Source organism: Schistocerca gregaria, chromosome 2 (assembly GCF_023897955.1).
Source record: "Schistocerca gregaria isolate iqSchGreg1 chromosome 2, iqSchGreg1.2, whole genome shotgun sequence".
Taxonomy (NCBI): domain Eukaryota; kingdom Metazoa; phylum Arthropoda; class Insecta; order Orthoptera; family Acrididae; genus Schistocerca; species Schistocerca gregaria.
This window is the reverse complement of record NC_064921.1, coordinates 325,147,969-325,171,338: the sequence shown is the minus strand read 5'-3', so window position 1 is coordinate 325,171,338 and position 23,370 is coordinate 325,147,969. Positions and strand designations below refer to the sequence as shown.

Here is a 23,370-nt window from a genome sequence, read left to right as displayed (position 1 = left end):
CATGATGTAATTTTTCAATTGATGGGAATTTTTCCCACTTCTAAGACTTTATTGCATTCTCATTTTGATGCAATGGGTGCAGAAGAGGTATTTATTGGTGACCAGTATTGTGGCTCCTAAAATCCGCTTCAATGAGCTCAAGAACACGTTTGAGTGAATACTTTAACTGCACTGTTACAGGATTATCCCTGCTGATTCTGATCCTACAAATATTCTATTACTGTCTTCTGTTTTCTTGATTGTCTTTAACAACCCTTAACAATCTTATTCTCTGCTATGGCATCCATAGCTTTAATTGAAAGAAAGTTTTCTGTTTTCATTCCCACAACGGAAAAATTTAGGCTGACCTTCTTCACTGCTTCCATTCATATTTCAGGTGTCTCTTTGCACTACCACATTCCGTATACGTATGGCCAGGTTCAAGGAACTTGTAATCTGTAACGTCAATATGCCGGTTTTTCGTCAAGATGTACAGCCACAGTTTCAGAACAGGGCCTAATTAAGCATGCATTAAATATTACTATAAGTAAAAAGCATAGAAGGCAAATCTGAAGCTTCATTAAATATAGGAGCAAGTATCCTTTCGTCCGCCATTTTGGTTGTGCTAGTAGTATTATAAATGCAGCCCAGTCATTGGCTTAGAACCTGAATTTTATCATCAAAGAGTGCAAAACTACGCGGGCAATCATTTTTAGTTCTTTTCCTGTGAAGAAATCCAGGCTTTAGCTTTACAAAAGTGTGCTTAGATTGTTTTCGTATCAAATGTCACTTGTACCACTTGTACTCTAAGCCCCCCCCCCCCATATTTAATTAATTTATTAATAATGTGCGACTGACAGTGAGACTGATTAATTAGATAGTGAATGAAGTTGTACACCTGTCCACAGGACGTGCCAAACTTACCCCAGTTGCGACTGCTTCGCCTGAAGCGGTGCCGGGTGCATTCATTACTGAATACGACCCTCGCTGGTGCACCTGGTCTGCGGCTGGTGGATCTCGAACACAACTTGCTGCGAACAGTAGCTCCTGGAGCGTTCCGGCCCGTTTCCAGGCTGGAGCACCTATCACTACGCAGGAACCAACTGTCTGTGCTGCCGCAAGATGTCTTCGAGGCCAACGGCAACCTCGTCTCGCTCGTTCTCGACTCTAACAGACTTGAGACTCTACCTGCATCTCTCACAGCAGCCTCGAGATCGCTGAGGTACTTGTACCTCAAGGACAATATGATTCGGCACCTGAGTGCTTCTGTCTTTAGTAAGCTCACGAACTTACGACTGTTGGACGTGAGGGGCAACCCCCTGCTGCAGTTCAGCAGCAATTCCTTCGTAATGATGCTGCAGCTCAAGCACTTGTCACTCTCTGTATACGACTTTGGGCTCCTTCGCCTTCTGCGGGACTTGGTTTCGCTAAGTATCGAAGGTAGTGGTGTCAAACAATTCGGATATCAAGCTTTCGACGAATTCACACAGCTGAACAAGCTTTCGCTGTCCAACAATGAGCTGTTCAGCGTGGAAACTAGAACGTTCAACCATCTGACGAAGCTTCAGGTCCTCGATCTGAGCAGCAATAAAATTGAAAACATCACGCGTTCCCCGTTCTACATGCTGTCGAATCTTTACTCTCTGAATCTCGCCAACAATAGCGTCATGAGGCTTTTCAGCAGTTCGTTTAAAGGTCTAGGTAATTTGCGGGAGCTAAACGTGTCGCGGAACAGGATAAACTGGATCAGCGCGAACGCTTTCGAGGCTCTGGGGAAGCTGTCGGTGCTGGACCTGTCGTACAACCGGCTAGAGAGCCTGGCGGCGGAGGCGCTGGCGCCGCTGCGGCGCCTGCGCCTGCTGTCGCTGAGGGGGAACCTGCTGGCCACGCCGGCGCTCGTGTCTGCCCTGCCGCCGCTGCCCGCGCTGCAGCAGCTCGACGCGTCGCTCAACGCGCTGGCGGAGCTGCGCGCAGACCAGTGGCGGTCGCTGGCGGTCCGCCTGCCGGCGCTTTGCCGCCTCGACGTGGCGGGCAACGCTCTGCACCGGCTGCAGCCGGCAGTCGCACAGTGCCTGCGCCACTGGGCCGCCGCCGCCGAGCTGCGCCTCGGCCCGCGCTGCATATGTGGCGCCCAGCCGCCTCCGTGGCTGGCGGACATCGGCCTCACCTGTCCGTCTGACCCGGAGTGTCTCATGGACCCACAGATTGCCGTGAGTTTCATTCCGTCGTAACCTTATGTAACATTGTGGGAGAACAGCGATCTTAATTCTCTTAAAATTATTTAAGGGGAGTTGGAACGGATTTTTTTTCACATTTTCGGATTTTTATTTCTTTATAAAATTTGCAATTTTCCGGATATTTTGTGAAATCTGTTTTTTTTTTTTTGTTCTAATAAAACCCCATGTCATTCCAAGCATGGGTGTCAATTTGTACCTCTCTATCTTCATTACTCCGTGATTTATTCAGTTTTCAAATTTATACTGACTTTTTGACCACCCGGTATATATATATATTTTAAATATAATCTACACTGGCTGAAAATGTTAAAATTTTTACCTGCATTACTTCAAGATCTAATAAAATCAGTAATTTTTTTATATGGAAGGCTGTGGATTGCTGTGTTACAAAGGTCATGTCTAGAAGAGGATGGACACCAGGTTGAGGAAGTTGAAACAAAGTGTGAGAAGCAAGAAACTTTCTGATGGTAAAACCATAAGAGGCAGACTGACAGACAAAATGATTGATCAACTACAGCAGTATTGGGGGGTGGCCGTTAGAAATAATACTGAGGATTTGTTGAAAATGAAGCAGGCAGTATGGGCTACTTACTTCCACAGACTGTCAATTGACGAAAAACCATTACCCCACTTTTGTCCTCCTGGGCCTGATTCGTGGCGCAGTTACCGTAATGACTGGTACTCAAATAGCTCATACAGCCATAAACATTCCATCCCAGCAGCAGTCATTGATATCATAAAACCTATTTACAGAGACCTGGCAAATTCTGAGCTACTGAAGAAGTGTTGGCATGGTCAGACTCAAAATCCCACTGATTCGTTCAATAATCTTATATGTACTCGCTTACCAAAACATGTTTTTGTTGGAATGAAGATAGTAACTTGGGGGTCAGTGATGCTGTTATCGCTTTTAACGATGGAAACATTCATAGGGTGAAAGTGCTACAGCACGTGGGAATTAATCCTGGAGCAAAGTGCATCAGAGAGCTTGAACAGATGGACAAGGTTCGCATTGATAAAGCACAGTATGCAATACACTTGGCCACTAAGGAGACCAGAAAGGAGAAAAGGAGAAAACACTTGGAAAAAAATCAAGAGGATGATATACAGTATGGTGCAGGGTGCTTATGAGTGACTAATAATTAAAAAAATTAAGCATATATTTAGTTACAGTCTTTTGAAACTTTAGAAGCCGTTCCTGAAAATTTGCATTTTCTGTTGCATTTTTCCCTAAATCACAGAAACTACTTCGAGTAGAGTATCCAAATTTTCAGGACGCACTAACATACATATCGTGAGTCTACTGAACTAAAAGAAGAACATAATGTTGGTATAATTAAAATTATATACGATAACGTACAAAAAAATATACAAAATTTTAACCGTGTGATTAAAAAATTGTATTTCCGAAAGCAGTGACTGAAAGCCAATCATTGTAATTCAGTAAACTCAGAACATACAACTTAATGTTCTATAAAAATTCAACGTCAATGGCTACTGTGGTTCCTGAAATACAGGGATGCCAAGTCACTAAATTTAACATTGTCGGGATAGGGCAATCCAACTCCCCTTAAGAGATGCCGATATTAATTTCTGGCCGGTTTCGGCCTTTTAATTACGGGCCATCATCAGAGTTTGCCCTGTAATTACAAAAGCAAAAGTGCAATATTACATAGTGAAGTCAATGAAATAAAGTATACTCTAAAGCGGTGCATCATTACCCATCTGGATGACAGCGATGGCGCCTGACAATCTGTGTTGTCTTCAGTCACTATAACATATGCTGATGGCCAAGCAGCTACAAATTATATAGGGTCGGGAGTGGGCACTCTAGTTTTATACAAGCGTCACAACTGACAGACATATTAACCAGGATGTCTCCATGAAAACGGTGCCCTAATACGTTATCACAGCGATCAAGAGATTGCACGCATATAGAATGATGTATTTAGTTTTTCCTAGTGTTTTTAAGGCTTTAAATGATTGACTACTAATAAAAATAAATCAATACGCCACACATTTGGTTTTATTACGAATAAATAGCAGTAACTGTAGAATTAGCGATCTTATAGTGCTAATTATTTCCTCCAGTCGTCCCGCTGGGCCTCAGTTAACGAATTACACTAACTTTTAATGCATTTTATGAGGTTGACTGGAACACCGATTATTAACCTTAATTGATTATAAACTCATTTCTTGATTAGTTAAATTTAAATGACAAATATTTAAAAATGAAGACCCAAAACGCTATGTAAGGCTCTGGAGCGCCCTCTCTCTGCCCTATATAGCTGGTGGCTGCTTAGCCTTCAGAATCAGTTGCAGTGATTGACGACTCCACAGCGGCTCAGGAGCCATCGCCGTCATGCAGATGAGTTATGATACAACGTTTCAGAGCATAGTTTAACATGACTGACTTCTTTATGTAGTTTTTTACTTTTACTTTTGTTATTACAGCGCAGACTGATGATGGCCTGTAATAAAATGGCCGAAACCGGTTAGAAGGTAACATCAGTTGCGATCAAGACTGTTTTTAAACATTCTGACACTTGCAGCATACAGGTGGCCGATAGGTGAGGCAGCACACTTCTAGTCTTTGGAATTAGTTATAACAGTCTAGACTGCAAGCACGTTTATTGAAAGGTGACTGGTTTCGAACATCGCATGATCGTCTTCAGACTTACAACAGTCCTGATGGACAATGGCTGTGCATGATAAAGCCAACTGCATTGAACGGACCTACTGAGCTATGTCACGCTACGAACGTCATCGACGTGCGCGTTGTCGTGATAATAAGCTAGAGCAAGTGTCGCTAAAAAGGAGTTGCTTCTATGTCTACTCTTGGCGGCCCATGTGTAATGGTTCAAATGGCTCTGAGCACTATGGGACTTAACATCTGAGGTCATCACTCCCCTAGAACTTAGATCTACTTAAACCTAACTAACCTAAGAGCGTCACACACATCCACGCTCGAGGCAGGATTCGAACCTGCGATCGTAGCGGTCTCGCGGTTCCAGTCAGAAGCGCCTAGAACTTCTCGGCCACAGCTGCCGGCCGGCCCATGTGTATTTGCTGGCTGTTATTTCAATTTTGACATTGTGAAGAATGATACCTTCCGTCATGGTAACGTTTGTGTGCTATTGCTATTGTAAGAACTGGTAATAGTGTCCCTGCCTCTGTTGGGTTGGAGAGTTTTGATTCCCGCTCCCTGCTCCATGCACAGCCATTGTTCATCTATATAGTTGTAAATCTGAAGATGATTATGTGGTGGTCTAAGCCAACCACCTTTCTGTAAACGTGCCTCGCGATCTAGTGTTATAATTAATTTCAGTGGTTATACTGTGCTCGCGGATTTCTCCAATAATATTTTTAAAACCACACTTCTAAAACTCAAACCAGCGAATCAGCAGAAATGTTAAGTCAATTACACTACCCGATCAGAAGTATGTGGATTCCTGTAAGTGGACATTTATATGGGATGTGTCCACATATCGCCTATACAATGCCTTGAACTCTGCTGTGGGCGCTTTCAGTGAGGTGTCTGTGGAGGGAAGGCGGCACCATTCTTCCTGAAGAACAGAAATCAGAGAGGATTGTGATGTTGGACGTTGGGGTCTGGAGCTAAGTAGGCGTTGTGACTTAGAGGAGCTTTGCTGTTTTCAGACTGGAGCTCTGGCCAGACTAGTCATCTCAGGAATGTTGTCCACAAACCATTGCCTCAAAGTTGTTGCTTTATGGGAGGGTGAATTGTTTTGCTGATTCATCGTCTCCGAACGGTACCTCATCTGTATGCAGTACACAATGCTCTAAAATGTGTTCATATCCTTCCCAGTTTGCGTTTTCTTGAGCGTCATACGGGGACCACACCTTACCCTTACACGTCCACACAGTAACACCACCTCTTCCGTATTTCACATTTGCTACTTCACATGATGCAGATTCTCCAGGCATTCGCCAAACCGAAGATCTTCCATCGGATTGCCCCAGCCTATAGGGTGATTCATCCGTCAAAATCTTCGTTTCCAGTCACCCATTGTCCAGTAACGTCGCTTTGACTGACTACAGAAATATGTGACTTATGAGAAGCTGCTCTACCGTTGTACCTCTTTTTTTTTAACTCCCTACGCTCAGTCATTGTACTAGCTGGACTACTGGTAACAGTTTGGAAGTCTCAAGTGATTACTTAAGCTGATTTCATGCGATTTCTTTACAACCACCTACCGTAATGCCCTTTATGTCAGTGAATGAAGTCTGGTGGGCTTCGTTCAACTGTGATTATTCCTTTCCGTTTCCACTTCAGTCATAATAATCCTTGGGGAGCTTTAGAAGGGCTGAAATATGCGTGATGGATTGGTTACTCAGATGACAGCCAGTAAACAGCCCATATTTGTAGTCGCTGAGCTAATCTGATCGACCCATTCTGATGTTACTGCTTCTATGTTCACAACCCAATGCTTCCCGTTTCCTTTTATACTAGGAGATATGTCTCTCGGGACAGGTAGTAGCCCATTCCTCGTTACATACGTATATCGGGTAGCGTAGTAAGATATGGGAGAAAAGCGAAGCCTGTGAGGTTATTTTGCCAACGCGGCTGCCATTTTTAAATTACACGAGGAAACAGAAGTTGCTTCCATTTGAGGATAGCTTTATTTACTCTTGAGTAATGTCGAATTTTGTTCAGAACAAGGCAAATGCTGCTGATAACACACAAAGCCTACGGCATATACTCGACCTGTTGTCCAGAACATTGTGAGGTTTTGTTGTTTGCCTTATTCATCCCTCATCGACTTTACTTAACACATACATGGCCAGCATCAACTATCCTAACTATGATGCGTGCCAGTTTTCTGATCTTCGTCGCAGGTACCATCAGGCGTTTGGTTGTGAGAGGTTATTATAAGTTTTGTTACTTTCTCCTCTCCCCCCCTCCCCCTGCCCCCCCCCCCCCACCCTTCCCACCACCCGCCAGCACCCTCAGATATAACTAGCTGTCACGTCTACTTTTAATGTGCCACAGAGCGCAAAATTGTAATAATAATAATAATAACCAAATGTTAATTTTTGCCGGCCGGTGTGGCCGTGCGGTTCTAGGCGCTGCAGTCCGGAACTGCGAGACTGCTACGGTCGCAGGTTCGAATCCTACCTCGGGCATGGATGTGTGTGATATCCTTAGATTAGTTAGGTTGAAGTAGTTCTAATTTCTAGGGGACTCATGACCTAAGATGTTAAGTCCCATAGTGCTCAGAACCATTTTTTTGTAAATTTTTAATGACAACAATTACTATAAATGGTTTAAAATAATAATAATTGTTTACGTGACTGAATGGTACATTTCCTCAGAATAGAATTGTAGCTAATGCAGTTCAGAAAAAATAATTCGAAATTCAGGCAGCCGAAAATTGGAGAAATACATGGTATGGAATTAATTTAACAACGACAATAGGAACAAACTCTCGAGAAATTGATAGTGTTGTAATCTACACAATCGAATTCTGCATTCACGATTACTTCTTTATTCTCCAAAAATTACGTACGAAATTTCGAATCTGATATACGTAAAAATGTAAATACTTCTACTAAAATTTCTTTGGGAAGTCCATAAGCCCCATGAAAACCTCCACCTTCCTCCATGGATGATCACTTGTAGACAACTGCCTTCACATGCCCCACAGAAGGGAACCTAATCGACTTAAATCGAGTTGACGCCGCTGCCACTCTACCGGACGTCACCAACCTATCGACCTCCAGGGAAACTGGATATCCAGGTATTCCTGCACAGCTGGCAAGTAATGAGGTGGGTGCGAACATGCCAAAAGAAAGGTGGAATTATCCCGTCTTGAGACGGCAGGTCGGCCGCGGTGGCATTTCAAAATTTGACACAATTTGAAATTACTCCAAAGCGACCAAATGCTTACAAAAACTTCTCAAAATAGTGTAAACCTCGTATTCAAAGCGAACATTGCAAAAGAAAGTGAGGCTTCTACAGAATCATCCAAAAGAGAACCAGTTCTGTAATACAAGAACTCTAGAGGAAAATGTGACAAGCCTTCGTTTAATTTTATACACTGCCCAGTCATATTAATGCGACCATCTGACAAAAGCCTTAATAACCATATTTTACAGCGCGGACGTGCAGGAAGAGAGTCAGTGAAAAAAAAAATGGTTCAAATGGCTCTGAGCAGTATGGGACTCAATTTCTGAGGTCATCAGAACCTAAGGGCACCGCACACATCCATGTCCGAGGCAGTATTCAAATCTGCGATCGTAGCGGTCGCGCGGTTCCACACTGTAGCGGCTAGAACAGCTCGGCCACTTCGGCCGGCAGAGTCGGTGAAAGTCTGGAAGGTACCGACAGGGATATGGAGCCATGCCGACTCTAGTACCTCGGCGAAGTGTGCTACGTTGCTCCTTCGAGGATCCACCGCACCAACAGCCAGGTCGAGGTGGTCCCACAGAGTTTCTACTGGATTTAAATTAGGTGAGATTGGTGGGGGAAACTTATTGCAGTGCTCCTCGATCTACGGATGTACACTGTGAGCTGAGTGGCACGTTACATTATGCTGCAGGTAGATGCTATCGTACCAAGGAAAAAACACTGCATGTATGGGTGGACATAGTTGCCGGCCACGATGGCAGAGCGGTTCTAGGTGCTTCAGTCAGGAACCGCGCGACTGCTACGGTCGCAGGTTCGAATCCTGCCTCTGGCATGGATGTGTGTGATGTCCTTAGGTTAGTTAGGTTTAAGTAGTTCTAAGTTCCAGGCGACTGACGACCTCAGAAGTTAAGTCCCATAGTGCTCAGAGCCATTTGAACCTTTTTTTTAAGCTCTATATGAAAACAAACTCATACAGATATTTACTCTGCCCCTAATAATGCCTTCCTAGACAGGACAGACAGCTGTGTAGCAAAGAGGACCAGGTGTGTTGTACTGCGACAGTTTTTAACAGGTAATTCAGTATGTAAAGGGAGATGAAAATCTAATAGTCGCGGAAGATTGGAAAGTGGTTCTAGGGAAAGAAGTAGGGAGAATGCGGACTTCGTAGAAGGAATGAGACATGAGAAAAACTAAGTTCTGCATTATAGCTTATAAAAGCGAATATTCTGTTCAAGAGTCACAAGAGAAGGAGATGAAAAAGGCCGTGTAATACGGCAAGATTCCGTCTAGATTCCATCACGGTGAGGCCGAGATTCCGAAATCAGATGCTGGATTGTAAGGCATATCCAGAACCAGATATAGACTCATATCACAATGTAGTAATCATGAAAACTAGGGTGTAGTTAAACAGACTAGTCATAAAGAATCACCACGCAAAGAAGTGGGGCGCGGAGGTACAATGGCTACAGGTACTGAGACAATGAATAGGCCAGTTGCAGTTCAATTGAAGAGGAATTGACTTATCTGAAAAGGGAAATCACAGAAGTTGGAAAGAAAAACTTTGGTACAAAGAAGAATCCATAGCATAGGTAACAGAGGAAATACTTTAGTTGACGGATGAAACAAGAAAGCACAAAATTTTCACGTAAATACAGTAATACAGAAATACAAGTCATTTAGAAACGAAATAAATATGAAGTACAGGAAAACTAAGGGGAAATGTCTGCATGAAAAATATGAAAAAATTGCAAGAAATTGGTTGTCGGAAAGACTAATTCAGCATACATCTAAGTCAAACACACCTTCGGTGAAATTAAAAGCAATGATGGTAACATTAAGAGTGCAATGGGAATTCCACTGTTAAATGCAGAGTAGATAGCGGATAAGTGAAAAGAGTACATTAAAGGGGGAAGAATTATGTTGTGTGATAAGATGATAGAAGAAGAAAGAGGAGCTGATATAGAAGAGATAGGGAATCCAATGTCAGAATTTGAAAGACCTTTGTATTACTCAAGATCAAATGAGATAGAAGGGATGGATGACCTATCATCGTAATACCTTAAATCGTTTGGGGAAATGTCAACAACAAAAATGGTTCAAATGGCTCTGAGCACTATGGGACTTAACTCTGAGATCATCAGTCTCCTATAACTTAGAACTAGCTAAACCCAACTAACCTAAGGACATCACACACTTCCATGCCCGAGGCAGGATTCGAACCTCCGACCGTAACGGTTGTGCGGTTCCAGACTGAAGCGCCTAGAACCGCTTGGCCACACTGGCCGGCTGTCAACAAAACGGCTGTTCAAATTGGGGTGTATAATGCATGATACTGCCGATTTACCAACAGACTTTCCGAAGAACATCATCCATACAATTCCGAAAAAAGCAAGAGCTAAAAAGGGCGAGAGTTATCGCACTATCATCTTAACATCTCACACAGCCCAGTTGCCAACATCAATAAAATATAGATAAATGGAAAATAAAATTGAAGACAGATGACGATCTGTTTGGCTTTAGGGAAGGTAAAGGAACCAGAGAAGCATTTATGACGTTGCGTTTGACAGTGGAAGAACGACTGAAGAAAAAGCGTTCGATAATGTAAAATGGTGCAAGATGTTCGAAATTCTGAGAAAGATAGGGGGAATCAATATCGAAAGACATGTAATATAGAATATATACAAGAACCAAGAGAGAACAGTCAGAGTGGAAGACCAAGAACGAAGAGCTGGGATTGGAAAGAGTAAGAAAGGGATCAGTCTTCCAGATCTACAGTTCAGTTTGTATATCGACGGAAATAAAAGAAAGGGTCAAAAGTGGGATTAAAAAATTCAACGTAAAAGGATATCAACAATAAGAGTCACTGATGACTTAGCTAACCTCAGTGAAAGTGAAGAATTACCAGATCTGAGGAACACTGATTGAGATTAAATTGAAGAAACCAATTAGAGGTGCAGAAATGAGCACAGCAAGACACTTCACATCAGAATTGGCATACGACGTAGCAGAATTTAAGGAATTGTGCACCCAGGCGGCGAAATAACACACGATAGAAGGAACAAGGAGGATATGAGAAGAAGACTGACTTTGACAAAAAGGGCATTCCTGACCAAGAAAAGTCTACTAGTATCAACCAAAGGCCTTAATTTGAGGAAGAAATTACTGAAAATGTACGTTTGGAGCCCAGCATTGTATGGTAGTGAAACGTGGACTGTGGGAACTAGAACAGAAGAGAATCGAAGCATTTGAGATGTGGCGCTACGGAAGGGTGTTAAAAATTGGGTGGACTGCTGAGGTAAGGAAAGAGGAAGTTCTTGCCAGAATCGGCGAGGAAACGAATGTATGGAAAACGCTGAGCCGAAGAAGGGACAGAATGGTATGACATCTTTTAAGACAACAGGGAATGACTTCCGTGGTACTAGAGGGAGCTGTAGAGAATAAAAGCTCTAGAGGAAGAAAAAAAGTGGAACACATTCAGCAAATAATTGAGGACGTAGGTTGCAAGTGCTACTCTGAGATGAAGTGTTTGGTACAGGAGACGAAATCGTGGCGGGCAGCATGAAATCAGAAAAAAAAATCGTCCGTTCTTATAACTTTCATCCGCAGACAGTACATCATAGAGAAATGACGATTTTGGTCCACCTTACGTATCACACTCACTCTGCTATTTGAACCCAACGATCTGACCCCTCCAGAGTGAGATAATGTAAATGTGTCACTACTGTAAAACCGATATTCTCATTGCTGAAGAACGGCTGACTGCAGTTCCTCGAGAGATGATGCGAGTAGTACGTTCTGGACTCATAACGAGACCGATAATGAAAGATGTCAGAACGCCGGTCGGTGTGTCCGAGCGGTTGTAGGCGCTTCAGTCTGGAACCGCGCGACCGCTACGGTTGCAGGTTCGATTCCTGCCTCGGGCATGGATGTGTGTGATGTCCTTAGGTTAGTTAGGTTTAAATACACTCCTGGAAATGGAAAAAAGAACACATTGACACCGGTGTGTCAGACCCACCACACTTGCTCCGGACACTGCGAGAGGGCTGTACAAGCAATGATCACACGCACGGCACAGCGGACACACCAGGAACCGCGGTGTTGGCCGTCGAATGGCGCTAGCTGCGCAGCATTTATGCACCGCCGCCGTCAGTGTCAGCCAGTTTGCCGTGGGATACGGAGCTCCATCGCAGTCTTTAACACTGGTAGCATGCCGCGACAGCGTGGACGTGAACTGTATGTGCAGTTGACGGACTTTGAGCGAGGGCGTATAGTGGGCATGCGGGAGGCCGGGTGGACGTACCGCTGAATTGCTCAACACGTCGGGCGTGAGGTCTCCACAGTACATCGATGTTGTCGCCAGTGGTCGGCGGAAGGTGCACGTGCCCGTCGACCTGGGACCGGACCGCAGCGACGCACGGATGCACGCCAAGACCGTAGGATCCTACGCAGTGCCGTAGGGGACCGCACCGCTACTTCCCAGCAAATTAGGGACACTGTTGCTCCTGGGGTATCGGCGAGGACCATTCGCAACCGTCTCCATGAAGCTGGGCTACGGTCCCGCACACCGTTAGGCCGTCTTCCGCTCACGCCCCAACATCGTGCAGCCCGCCTCCAGTGGAGTCGCGACAAGCGTGAATGGAGGGACGAATGGAGACGTGTCGTCTTCAGCGATGAGAGTCGCTTCTGCCTTGGTGCCAATGATGGCCGTATGCATGTTTGGCGCCGTGCAGGTGAGCGCCACAATCAAGACTGCATACGACCGAGGCACACAGGGCCAACACCCGGCATCATGGTGTGGGGAACGATCTCCTACACTGGCCGTACACCTCTGGTGATCGTCGAGGGGACACTGAATAGTGCACGGTACATCCAAACCGTCATCGAACCCATCGTTCTACCATTCCTAGACCGGCAAGGGAACTTGCTGTTCCAACAGGACAATGCACGTCCGCATGTATCCCGTGCCACCCAACGTGCTCTAGAAGGTGTAAGTCAACTACCCTGGCCAGCAAGATCTCCGGATCTGTCCCCCATTGAGCATGTTTGGGACTGGATGAAGCATCGTCTCACGCGGTCTGCACGTCCAGCACGAACGCTGGTCCAACTGAGGCGCCAGGTGGAAATGGCATGGCAAGCCGCTCCACAGGACTACATCCAGCTTCTCTACGATCGTCTCCATGGGAGAATAGCAGCCTGCATTGCTGCGAAAGGTGGATATACACTGTACTAGTGCCGACATTGTGCATGCTCTGTTGCCTGTGTCTATGTGCCTGTGGTTCTGTCAGTGTGATCATGTGATGTATCTGACCCCAGGAATGAGTCAACAAAGTTTCCCCTTCCTGGGACAATGAATTCACGGTGTTCTTATTTCAGTTTCCAGGAGTGTAGTTCTAAGTTCTAGGGGACTGATGACCTCAGATGTTAAGGCCCATAGTTCTCAGAGCCACTTGAACCATTTTTGATGCCAGGACAGCTGTCGGTGTTGCTTCAAGCGTAGCCGTTTTCGTTCGTCCAGTTTGTGGTATGTCTATGACAGGTAGTTTCACGGGGTTCAGCAGGAAGGTTTAGCACCGCACTGTGGGTGTTGGGTGTTGTGTCTCGGAGTCGTCCGTTGAAAAGCTCTGCAAGACACGAGTGCTCCATTTTCCTTATATCGGGACGATCTCAGTGCGTTCGAGAAGTGTTACCATCAGCTTTCACGTCACTTGCAAATAAGAATCATCAGCCATACTTCGAGAATAAATGAAGTTATGCCAAAATCAAACGTACCATTATTGTACCCTTCAGATCTCCTATCTGATATGTCATATGACCCCCTTTCTATTTGGAAATTACGAGTTGCATGCAAGATCGTGGCTTCCAAACTGGTCGACATGGTGGTAACATGGCCTCACAGGTTTTCATGTTTTCCCATCACCTGCTACTTCGCTTTAAATTTATGTTCAACCATCTCTTTTTGTTTTAGAATGGTAGTGCCAAACCTAACCACATCTGTCGCCACGTATATGGAAAACTGACGGAGAGAAAGCATATATCTACATCATAGGACGAAGAAAAACAATTTGTAGAGCGATAAACCAGTCTGAGCTGCAAACTTCTACTTTTTATGTATTGGATGACTAGTTTATGGCCGAGACCCATTTTCAAATGATCATAAAATAGTCGAAAATGTCATTTCTGATGATGTCACAAATGAGCAATCAACATTTACAGAGCATACAGACAAATCTGTATGCGCTGTAAATGTTTATTACACATTTTTGACGTCTTCGGAAATACCAATTTCAGCTCTGTTGTAATGATTCGAAAGCGTGTCTCGGCTCAAAACTAGTCATCGAATGAATAAAAGGTAAAAGTTTGTAACTCGGACTGGTCTTTCGTTCTACTGATTGACAGAAGTTGCTGACCCAAACTACTCCAGCATGGTGGAAGTTCGTAAAAATAATTTGATAATAAGGTCAGAGAAAAGTGAGGGTCGTCGATTCAAGCTAAATATTACAGATAACCATATGTCCGATGTGGACTGATTTCTAGCGAGGGCCATAAAACGACATCCAATGTGCGACGACCGCCCTGTAGTTTATGCATTGAAATTGTTCCAGATAACGCTAGTTAAGCTCAATAGGCAGCAACTGGTTTCATTAGTTTAAAAGTCAAAACTATGCAGATTTTAAATTCTTGTGCATGGCAACGTTAACCGCGAATTTTTATTACCAGCAAATCTTGACTATGAGATAATGTACTCAGAAGAGGCGTAACGTCACTGATTTGTTAAGCTGATAAACTGTACTGCAGTAAAATCAGTGCAGTAAGATACTCGACTTTTGACGCTGTTAGGTGCCAGTTTTATTAATAATGAAATCCGAAGGCTAGTTTAGTTAAAACTCAATATTTGCAATATAGTCCACAATGAGTGACCACACCATTAGAAATAAAGTATGATGGTAAATCAATAAATGAGACATAATATTCTACATTCTTAGCTGTTTGTGTAGGTAACAGCCTGAACCCGAAGTCTTGTGTTACAGATCTTTTCAAATGTCTAAGCTCTGCAATGTTCTCTTTATGAATAATACTTTATAACATCTTATGACTCAATATTCTGGGGTGACTCGTCATTGACAAAACATATGTTTGTAGCACATAAACGAGTAATAAGGATAATATGTGACGTCAACTCTAGGACCTGTTGTGGACAGCTCTATGAACAGTTTGGTATACAGCCAACAGCACCACAGTACATTTATTCCCTCATGATGTCTGCTGTCAGTAACCGTTACAACCTGAAAAAAACTATACTATTCATAAACATAACCGAAAAACGAGAAATTATTTACACAATCCACTATTTAGACTTAGTGTTGCAGAGCAAGGTAGCCAACAATAAAACAGGAACACGATAAACAATAGGAACAAGCCACACGAAAACACCACACTCAGATTTTCATGGAAACAAATACATAATATAATTAAGTCCATTTCGTTGATTAAACACCCTGTCCAGTTAGCTACTTAACTCCGCAAACTAATTTGAGGTCTCTGGTTGCTGAGCGAGTGCACAGTCGCTAAACGACAGCGCTAGCCTAGAAAACCGGATAGGACTCAACGATGCGAGACCACATTCGACTTTTGGTATGTTTTGAAAGCCTACGGTGACTATGAGTTGGCCTGACAGCAATCACTTCAGCTAGTAAGCCTTTCACTTGACTATCTGGCCCACGTGTCTGCTAAACTTATTATTTCTTTGGACTGTGTTCGCTGTTGTTAATCTGCATATGAAATGGTAACAAAAAAAAGAGAGAGAGAGAGAGACGCAATCTGAAATTATCTAACACTGAATAGGCATTGCTGGATTTATTTTATTCAGAAGTTATACTACTTTGGTACAGCTGAAAACAAGTGGCGAGACTGTGATGGAGGAAAGTGAGAGAGTGACTCATCCTCTCTCAGCAGTTATCTATGTACGGCCAAGGCAAAGTTCTTTCCAATTCTCTCAATTTTTTTCTGGAAATACATATCCTACAGCTGTTGTTATTTATTTCCAAGATTCCGCAAACTCCAAACTGGTCTACGAAACCATTTAACATTTAGGCCTTCCAGCCAATCACAATCAGGAACAGAATGTAGACATTTTCGCTGGTTATTTCGTTCTCACACTTGTAACACCTCGTAAGGTACTGCTTCCGGCCAGAACTGTAGTGGGTATTGGACAACAACGGTCATCGTGCAGAAATCATATCGACGTCATCTTGCCTCTTATGCTTGGCCCTATATCCTTTTATGAGGTTTCAGGAAAGCCCTTTTCATTAATTCCAGCTGGATAGCAAATGCCCAAGAACGGAAAAGAAATTCCTCAAAAATTCATTTTCTTCGCCGCAAAAATACTTTTTCGTTATTGCAAAAGAGAAATTTTCAATATCGCTACATTAAATTCCTAATTACATACTACGTAAGCTTTGCAGCTGTGCCTTTATAGTATCCCATCCCTCATACATAAGTATTGCTGCTTGTAAGTGTCTCTAAATCGCAGATTGTCTAATGACTCTATGGCCACAGGCGAAAATTACTGTAGATGGGGCCACACAACGTTGTGTTCGGTGTGTATCGGGTACGTAAGTGGTGGGAACGATGTTCCGACATTGGTATAGATGTGCATTTATCCTTTTCTTGTTGCTTTAATCGTTTAAACAATGGACTTCATAAAAACTACTACAAATCGTGGGGGGGGGGGCTGTATTATTAAGGACAAATTTAAGTACAGGACAGAACGTAAAATGAGGATGAGTAACATTTCGTGTGGTGCATGGACAATTGTGTAGCAACTATTGCGGAAATGAGTGAAATGGTGCAATGGAGAGACACCTCTCATGCGATGAATCACATGTTACGCGGAGTTATTTCAAATAAAAGCGTATGAAGAACAAACTTCACATTACAGTAAAATAATACAAGCACAATTACTTAAGCCAATTACTTATGAAAAACACAGACAACTAATTTTCGTTTATCGCTGTGCACAATCCGAAGGAAACAGATGGCCACCACCCTTGTCCTGCAAAGAAGGCATTAGAGCAGTTCAGCAGATTAGGTTTTTTAACAATCGAGACGAAGGGTGCTTCTTAGTAGGCCTGCCAAATAGTGTATAGCATTTTTTCACTTGCGAAAAAACTCTTTAATATCTGTGTATTAATATCCATACTATAGCAGCGGATGGGAGATTTTACGTTTCACCTTAACGCTTTTATCAGATTTACACGCTACGTACTTATACCTTTGTTCATTTTTACCAATCTATATCAGCCTAATAGTGCTTGTGGCACGGTATTCGTAATTTGTGCACTAAAATTTTTAACCCAAGTAGTCTGCTGCTCTGCCATTTTTAAAAGTAAACTATTGTTTCATTATAGTTGCGGTAGTGATTTCTGACATTTTGCGGTAAAGATATGTCAATTTTGCGGTAATGAAACTAAGATGTCTTGCGGTGAAGCTAGTATGTTTGGCAGAAATGCAATCCGCCGTTAATTCATGGCTGAAGAAAGTCTCCTTCTCCTGGAAACAGCCTGTCGAATAGCTGCAGAAAGAGCAAACAAGCACAGCCGTGGAATGATACATTACGACAGTCACTCCAGCACAAAAGCACAATGTTTTTAACAGGCAATTTATTTTCCATGACTTTGATATTTTTACAGTATGAGTCATCTTCAAATCTCGTTTGCACGAAGGGATTTCTTCAGTTTACGGAAGAGGTGATAATCACACAGCGTCAGATAATGGCTATAAATTGTCCAACCAAACTTTGCATTGTCGGGGGGTGGCTTTCTCATTGACATATGGTGATCATTATCATGCAGCAGTAAAACATCTTGTGTTTGCTGATGATGTAGAACGCGACACATTCGAGCATTAAGTTTTTAAGAGTTGCCTCATGCGTCAGAATCGATGGCGGTTCCTTCTAAATAAAAAGTATATAAAAAACACACACAGTAGCCGTCACATTTACTACTAAAGATGCAGTTTTGAATTACTTGTTCTTCGTCGAATTTTCATTACGCCATTGCATCGCTTGCCTTTTCGTCTCCTATTCAGAGTGATGAAAACGAGTTTCTTCTTCCGTCACAATTTTCGTAAAAAAGTCATCTCCTGAATTGCAATAGTGTTCCAAAAGTTCTCTGTGCTCTGTCTTCAGTGAATCTTTGTGGGCATCAGTCAACATTCTTGGAACGCATCTGGCTTTGACCTTTTCAACTTCAACTCTCTCAATATTTCGCACACACTCCTTTAACTCCCATTCGGATCGACAGTTCGTTCATTCTTACCAGGTAATCAGCTTGCGCAACGATTAGCTCTGCTGCGATACACCACGTGACCCCTATACACCTTGCCCAATCTCTTGTTAACGTTTCTCACTGTCTTGTTGTCAGAATACACGACGTATATCATAGCGTGTTGCTTCAGATGAACATGAAACACAGCAGCTGTCTGAACGGAGTGCTACGTCAGCACAACTTGCCGGATCATGTTCTATTAAACTTTAATACAAGCTGGAAGAATGTTTCTGTGACGTCCATAATGCAAAAGATTCTGACTTACCTTTATGGAGAGGGATAAAGAAACAAACTTAAAAATTACCGATAAGTCTCGCTTGGAAAGAGCGGTTTGCTTTGCGTAACTAATTCCCAAGTCTCCGAGGAAATAAAAGAGAATCAATAGGCGTTGTGAGGTATAATAATTCACGAACTTATAACATTGTTTCTTACTTATCTTTTTCTCTCCTTCATGGTTCTCTCGATGTTTCTCACGCCACAGAACATCTAAAAGTAAGCTCATGCTTAAAGATCAGAAATCCAGGACGGTAACTGCCGTTATGCATTGACTTTAGAAATGTTTCGTTGGGAATTTCTTTCTCATAAGTAATTGCATCCATTAATTCTGCACCTCAAAGAACACACAATAACGCACAAAATCTTGGATTACAGGTACTTGTATAAACCACATCGGCTAACGACACACCACCCCCACCACGTGTTACAAAGCTCGTCTCACAACTACCAAAAGCGCGTCGAAAACGCAAATAAGTTAGCGACGTATTTAGTTACACAAATATGTTTGAATTCAATCTCTGGAAGGCAAAGACAATTTTATTTTTAATTTATTATTCTGTTGCTTGAGATAACAAATGTAATAGGTGATCATTAAATTGTAGAGACAATAATAAATTATTATTACTGCTGTATTTTAAAAATTATAAAATATGAGTATGAAGAAGACGTAGAGAACAAATAAGGAAAGTCTGGGAATATACGTAGAACAACAAACAGGTGTCTAAAAAGAAAGAATGAAATTTTATAACATAATGTGCAGTTCCAGTGCTTACTTACGGAAGTAAATCGTAGGTTGTAAGTAAACGTTAGGGAAGTTGCATACGAGTAACAGAGATGAGGCTTGTAAGAGCAATAAAGGAATGCACAAGAGCCGATAGATTTCGAAATTCGGCACTTGAGGAAGAACTGAACATATTTAATGTCCTACAAATGGAATAAACAACTCGAAAGAATGAGTGGAGGAAGACCACCACTGCATATAATATTTAAGAAGAAATGGATGGGTACGGTAAAAAGAAAAAAAAGGCTGAATGCTTGAAGTGAAGATGGCTGATGATAAAATGTTTTTGACATATTTTTAATGTTACAGTCCCCTGTTTCAAACATTTTTACATCATATTTCTACATATGAATATGAAAAAATTACTCTTTTACCACCTGTTTGAACGTAAATGGAAATCAGAATTCGAAGTTTTGTGAAAAAATTTTCTGGATTGAGTGGTGATTTTATGTGTGTATCGTGTTGTATACTAGAAATGAAAGTGCCCTTCCAAGCAGTTCTTTTATGAGATGTAGAAAAAAAATTGGATTCTTGAACAATATTGTACGTTTCTTTCGGAGTGGCCCTCATACAGTGTGTTGTTTTTGAAAGTCCACACAATGAACTCCATTATCAGCAGTTTATCAGAGTTTCCTTCGACAGCGCATGGCAATCCTGGTCGTGACGTGCGTCGTGGCTGCGGTGCTGCTGGTTGCTAACGCGGTCCTGGGAACCGCGCTCTGTCTGAGCCACTGCCGTCGGAGACAGCAGGTGAAGCTGCGGAGGCGGCGGGGGCGGCAGCGGCAACTGGAGGCTGCCCAGAGGCGCGTCTCCTCCTGGTGGGCGCTGGAGGAGGGCCGCCCCACCGGGCTGACCGACGCGCTGCGCCAGTTCCAGCCGCCGGACCAAGAGCCCGACGTTTCGGCTCCCACGTCGCCCATCGTCTTCAGGAGGCCCGACACTGCCGAGAGCCCTGCGCTGCGCTCTGGCTCGTGGTCCTGGTTCTACAGCCAGCCACACTCAGTACGGGGCACTCCTACGTCTCCACCGGCGAGCCACAGGACGTAGCCTGCAGCTTACAGAATCGACAGGCTACTTTCTTCATCTCTCTCACTAGCCGTCAGTGGTGCTAGCTTTAGGATTAGTATTAGATATTCAATGGACACGTAAAGTGCCGTGGAGTAAGTACGCCAGCTGGACTGTAGGGAGATACTTGTACGGCCTGTTAAATAAGAGCTTTGTCGGCTTTACACACAAATGGTAAAGATATCGCCTTAGGTCTTTTACAGCCGAAAAGAAAGAACATTTGTCCTTCATGCAATGTACGTATAGCATTGGTTTCAATTCTCGACTGAAATGCACAGCGTGAGGGCAGCGCATTGTCAAATTTATCCACATTTTTAACCAATTTATAGCTCGTTATTTACCGTTGTGCAGCTGACTTACATTTACATGCCACGGAATGACTCATTTTCAGACCTTTGAAGGTAACACAGCCTCAAAACGCGACTCGTAAGCTGCCCAATTCCAATTCTAGAGAATTCAAAGTAAGTTAATGCTTTGCGGATACTGCATGAAGAGCAAAAGTTTACTCTATTGGGCTGCGAAAGAACTAAAGCGATATCTGTTACCATCTGTGTTTAATGCCGACCCCGCTCTTGGCAGACCATGAGTCTTTCTGAAGAGCAGAAAAGCCAGAGTGATATCCATCCGCCTGGACAGATCATTCGTAGCGCTCACACGTTACTTTAGCGCCTGTTCTCCAGATAGCAGACATTTGTGATTGCAGATCTGCACGGGTAAAAAAAAAAAAAGAAAAACTGCCTTCATATCGCTTCTTACATATGCAAGGCATTTGCGTACGTCGATGGTAAGTTACTATAGGCACAATCCTTTTACACGTTCGGTACCATGGAGTTTTGTTGTTAGGTGTGAACCGGACGTGAATTTTGGACTGTAGTAGCCGGCCTTAATTTTCAGTCCACAGTTAAGAAAGAATATGTCGATCATCGCCTCATTTTAATACAAAGCAGATTGTGGTATGTTTGGTATTCTCGTTTAGTTCTTACTTTTTGAAGTAATTACGGAAACCGGTTTTGTGAAATTTTGTGCAGAGTGTTTCAGCAATATTGATGCCTCGTTACACGCTGTCGTCACATCTTGTACATCCGTGTTTTTTTGTTTTTGGGGCTTTCATCTGCAAGTCGCAGTTTTACAACAATTCTGTCTTATGCGACTTTGATACAAGTTTCATTTTGCCCAGACTTCTTTCGCTTTACTTAATCTTCAGTGGTTAGTTTTCTGGCTCCTACATTATATTCATCAATTCTTCTGCATACAGGCATGTAGTTTTCGTTTGCATTTTTTTAAAGATGCACTGTGCGATCCCATTCCGCGCAGTCAGAAAGTGTAAGAGGAGAACGTAGATTTATAAAAGAACGCAAAATGTGTTTCACTGCAGTGCAGTATGCTAACAACCGAATTCCTTTCTGTAGAATAATGGACGGAAACAGCGTAGGAGTAAAAAACCTGACCACTGAAGATACTTTAAATTTTGCTTAGTGTTGGATGTCATCCTTTGTATTATGTATTGTGTGTTGAAACTGAGGACCTAGAAACGACGGAGAGATTTCGTCGTGCCGTAGCCCTCAGTGGTTCACAACCCCAGAACAGACCACAGCAGTCCATACACCCCACCGCCACCCCACACCGATTCCAAATTTATTGTGTGGTTCGGCCCCCAGTGGACGCCTCACTCATCCCCCCACCCCCTCCCTCCCCTCCGGGAACGCCTTGTACGAGTGTAACCCCAAAAGTCTGCTTGGTAGAGTAATGGTGGTGTGTGTGTACCTGGAGACACTGTTTGAGCAGCAACCGCCGACGTAGTGTAACTGAGGCGGAATAAAGGGAACCAGCCCGCATTCGCCGAGGTAGATGAAAAACCGCCTTAAAAACCATCCACAGGCTGGCCGGCACACCGGATCTCGAAACTAATTCGCCGGGCTAATTCGTGCCGGGACCGTCACGCCTTCCCGCTCAGAAAGCAGAGCGTTAGACCGCTCGGCTGGCCGGGCTGTCTTGTAATCCATACAGTTCGACTATTAAATATACGCTACGTCAACCGATGGTAAGGTGGTGGCTAGGTACATTTCTCAATGTAAGAAGCGTTGGCTATGTGTACTTTTAAATATACTAGGTACAGTCACATTGATGTAATCACCGTCCAACCTCTGAATAACCAGATTTACAGCGCGGGCACGCAGGAAGTGAGCTTCTGGAGGGTACTGACAGGGATGTAGAGCCATGTAGACTCCAGTGCCGTGGCCAGCTGCGTTAGGTCCTCGCTTGAGGATCCATGGCGTGAACAGCTCGATCGAGTTGGTCCTATAGATTCTCGATTAGGTTTAAATCCGCAATGTTTGCTGGCCAGCACGATAAACTCATCCAGGTGCCCTTCGAATCACGCACGTACACTGCAAGCTGTGTGACATGTTGCATTGTCTTGATGGTAGACGTCGTCTTGCTGAGGAAAACAAGCTGCATGGTGGAGTGGACACGGTCCCCAAAGATAGACGCATACTTGTGTTGATCCATTGTTCCTTTCAGAACGCAGGAAATGCGCGAAAACATTTCCCAGGCCATGAGGTTTCCTCCTACGGTCTGTGATCAACGGGTAGTAGTTGCAGGGTCGTAGAGCCAACAGCCATCCGTCCGATGGATTAAAACATAATCTGAAAATGCCACCTGCCACCAATCAGTGGAGGTTCAGTTTTAAAAATGGGATGCAAATTCCATGGGTGCATGAACCAAGCGCCCGCTGCGGAGGTCGTAAGAAGCAATGTTCGCTAAACGGTCGTTGAGGAGACACCGTTGGTAGCGCCTCGGTTCATCTGGGCGGTCAGCTGGCCAGCATTTGCACGT

The 23,370-nt window shown here is 43.5% G+C and overlaps 1 protein-coding gene across 1 annotated transcript in view; it reads left to right on the top strand.

The window, feature by feature from the left end:
• Window positions 1–22,138, top strand: part of LOC126336141 (insulin-like growth factor-binding protein complex acid labile subunit) — a 53,398-nt gene extending 31,260 nt beyond the window's left edge. Inside the window, exons 3-4 of the mRNA XM_049999634.1 lie at window positions 888–2,189; window positions 20,113–22,138. Coding sequence (XP_049855591.1) covers window positions 888–2,189; window positions 20,113–20,517 — 1,707 coding nt within the window. The 3' untranslated portion in view covers window positions 20,518–22,138. The remainder of the gene's footprint in view (window positions 1–887; window positions 2,190–20,112) is intronic.
• Window positions 22,139–23,370: the final 1,232 nt, after the last annotated feature.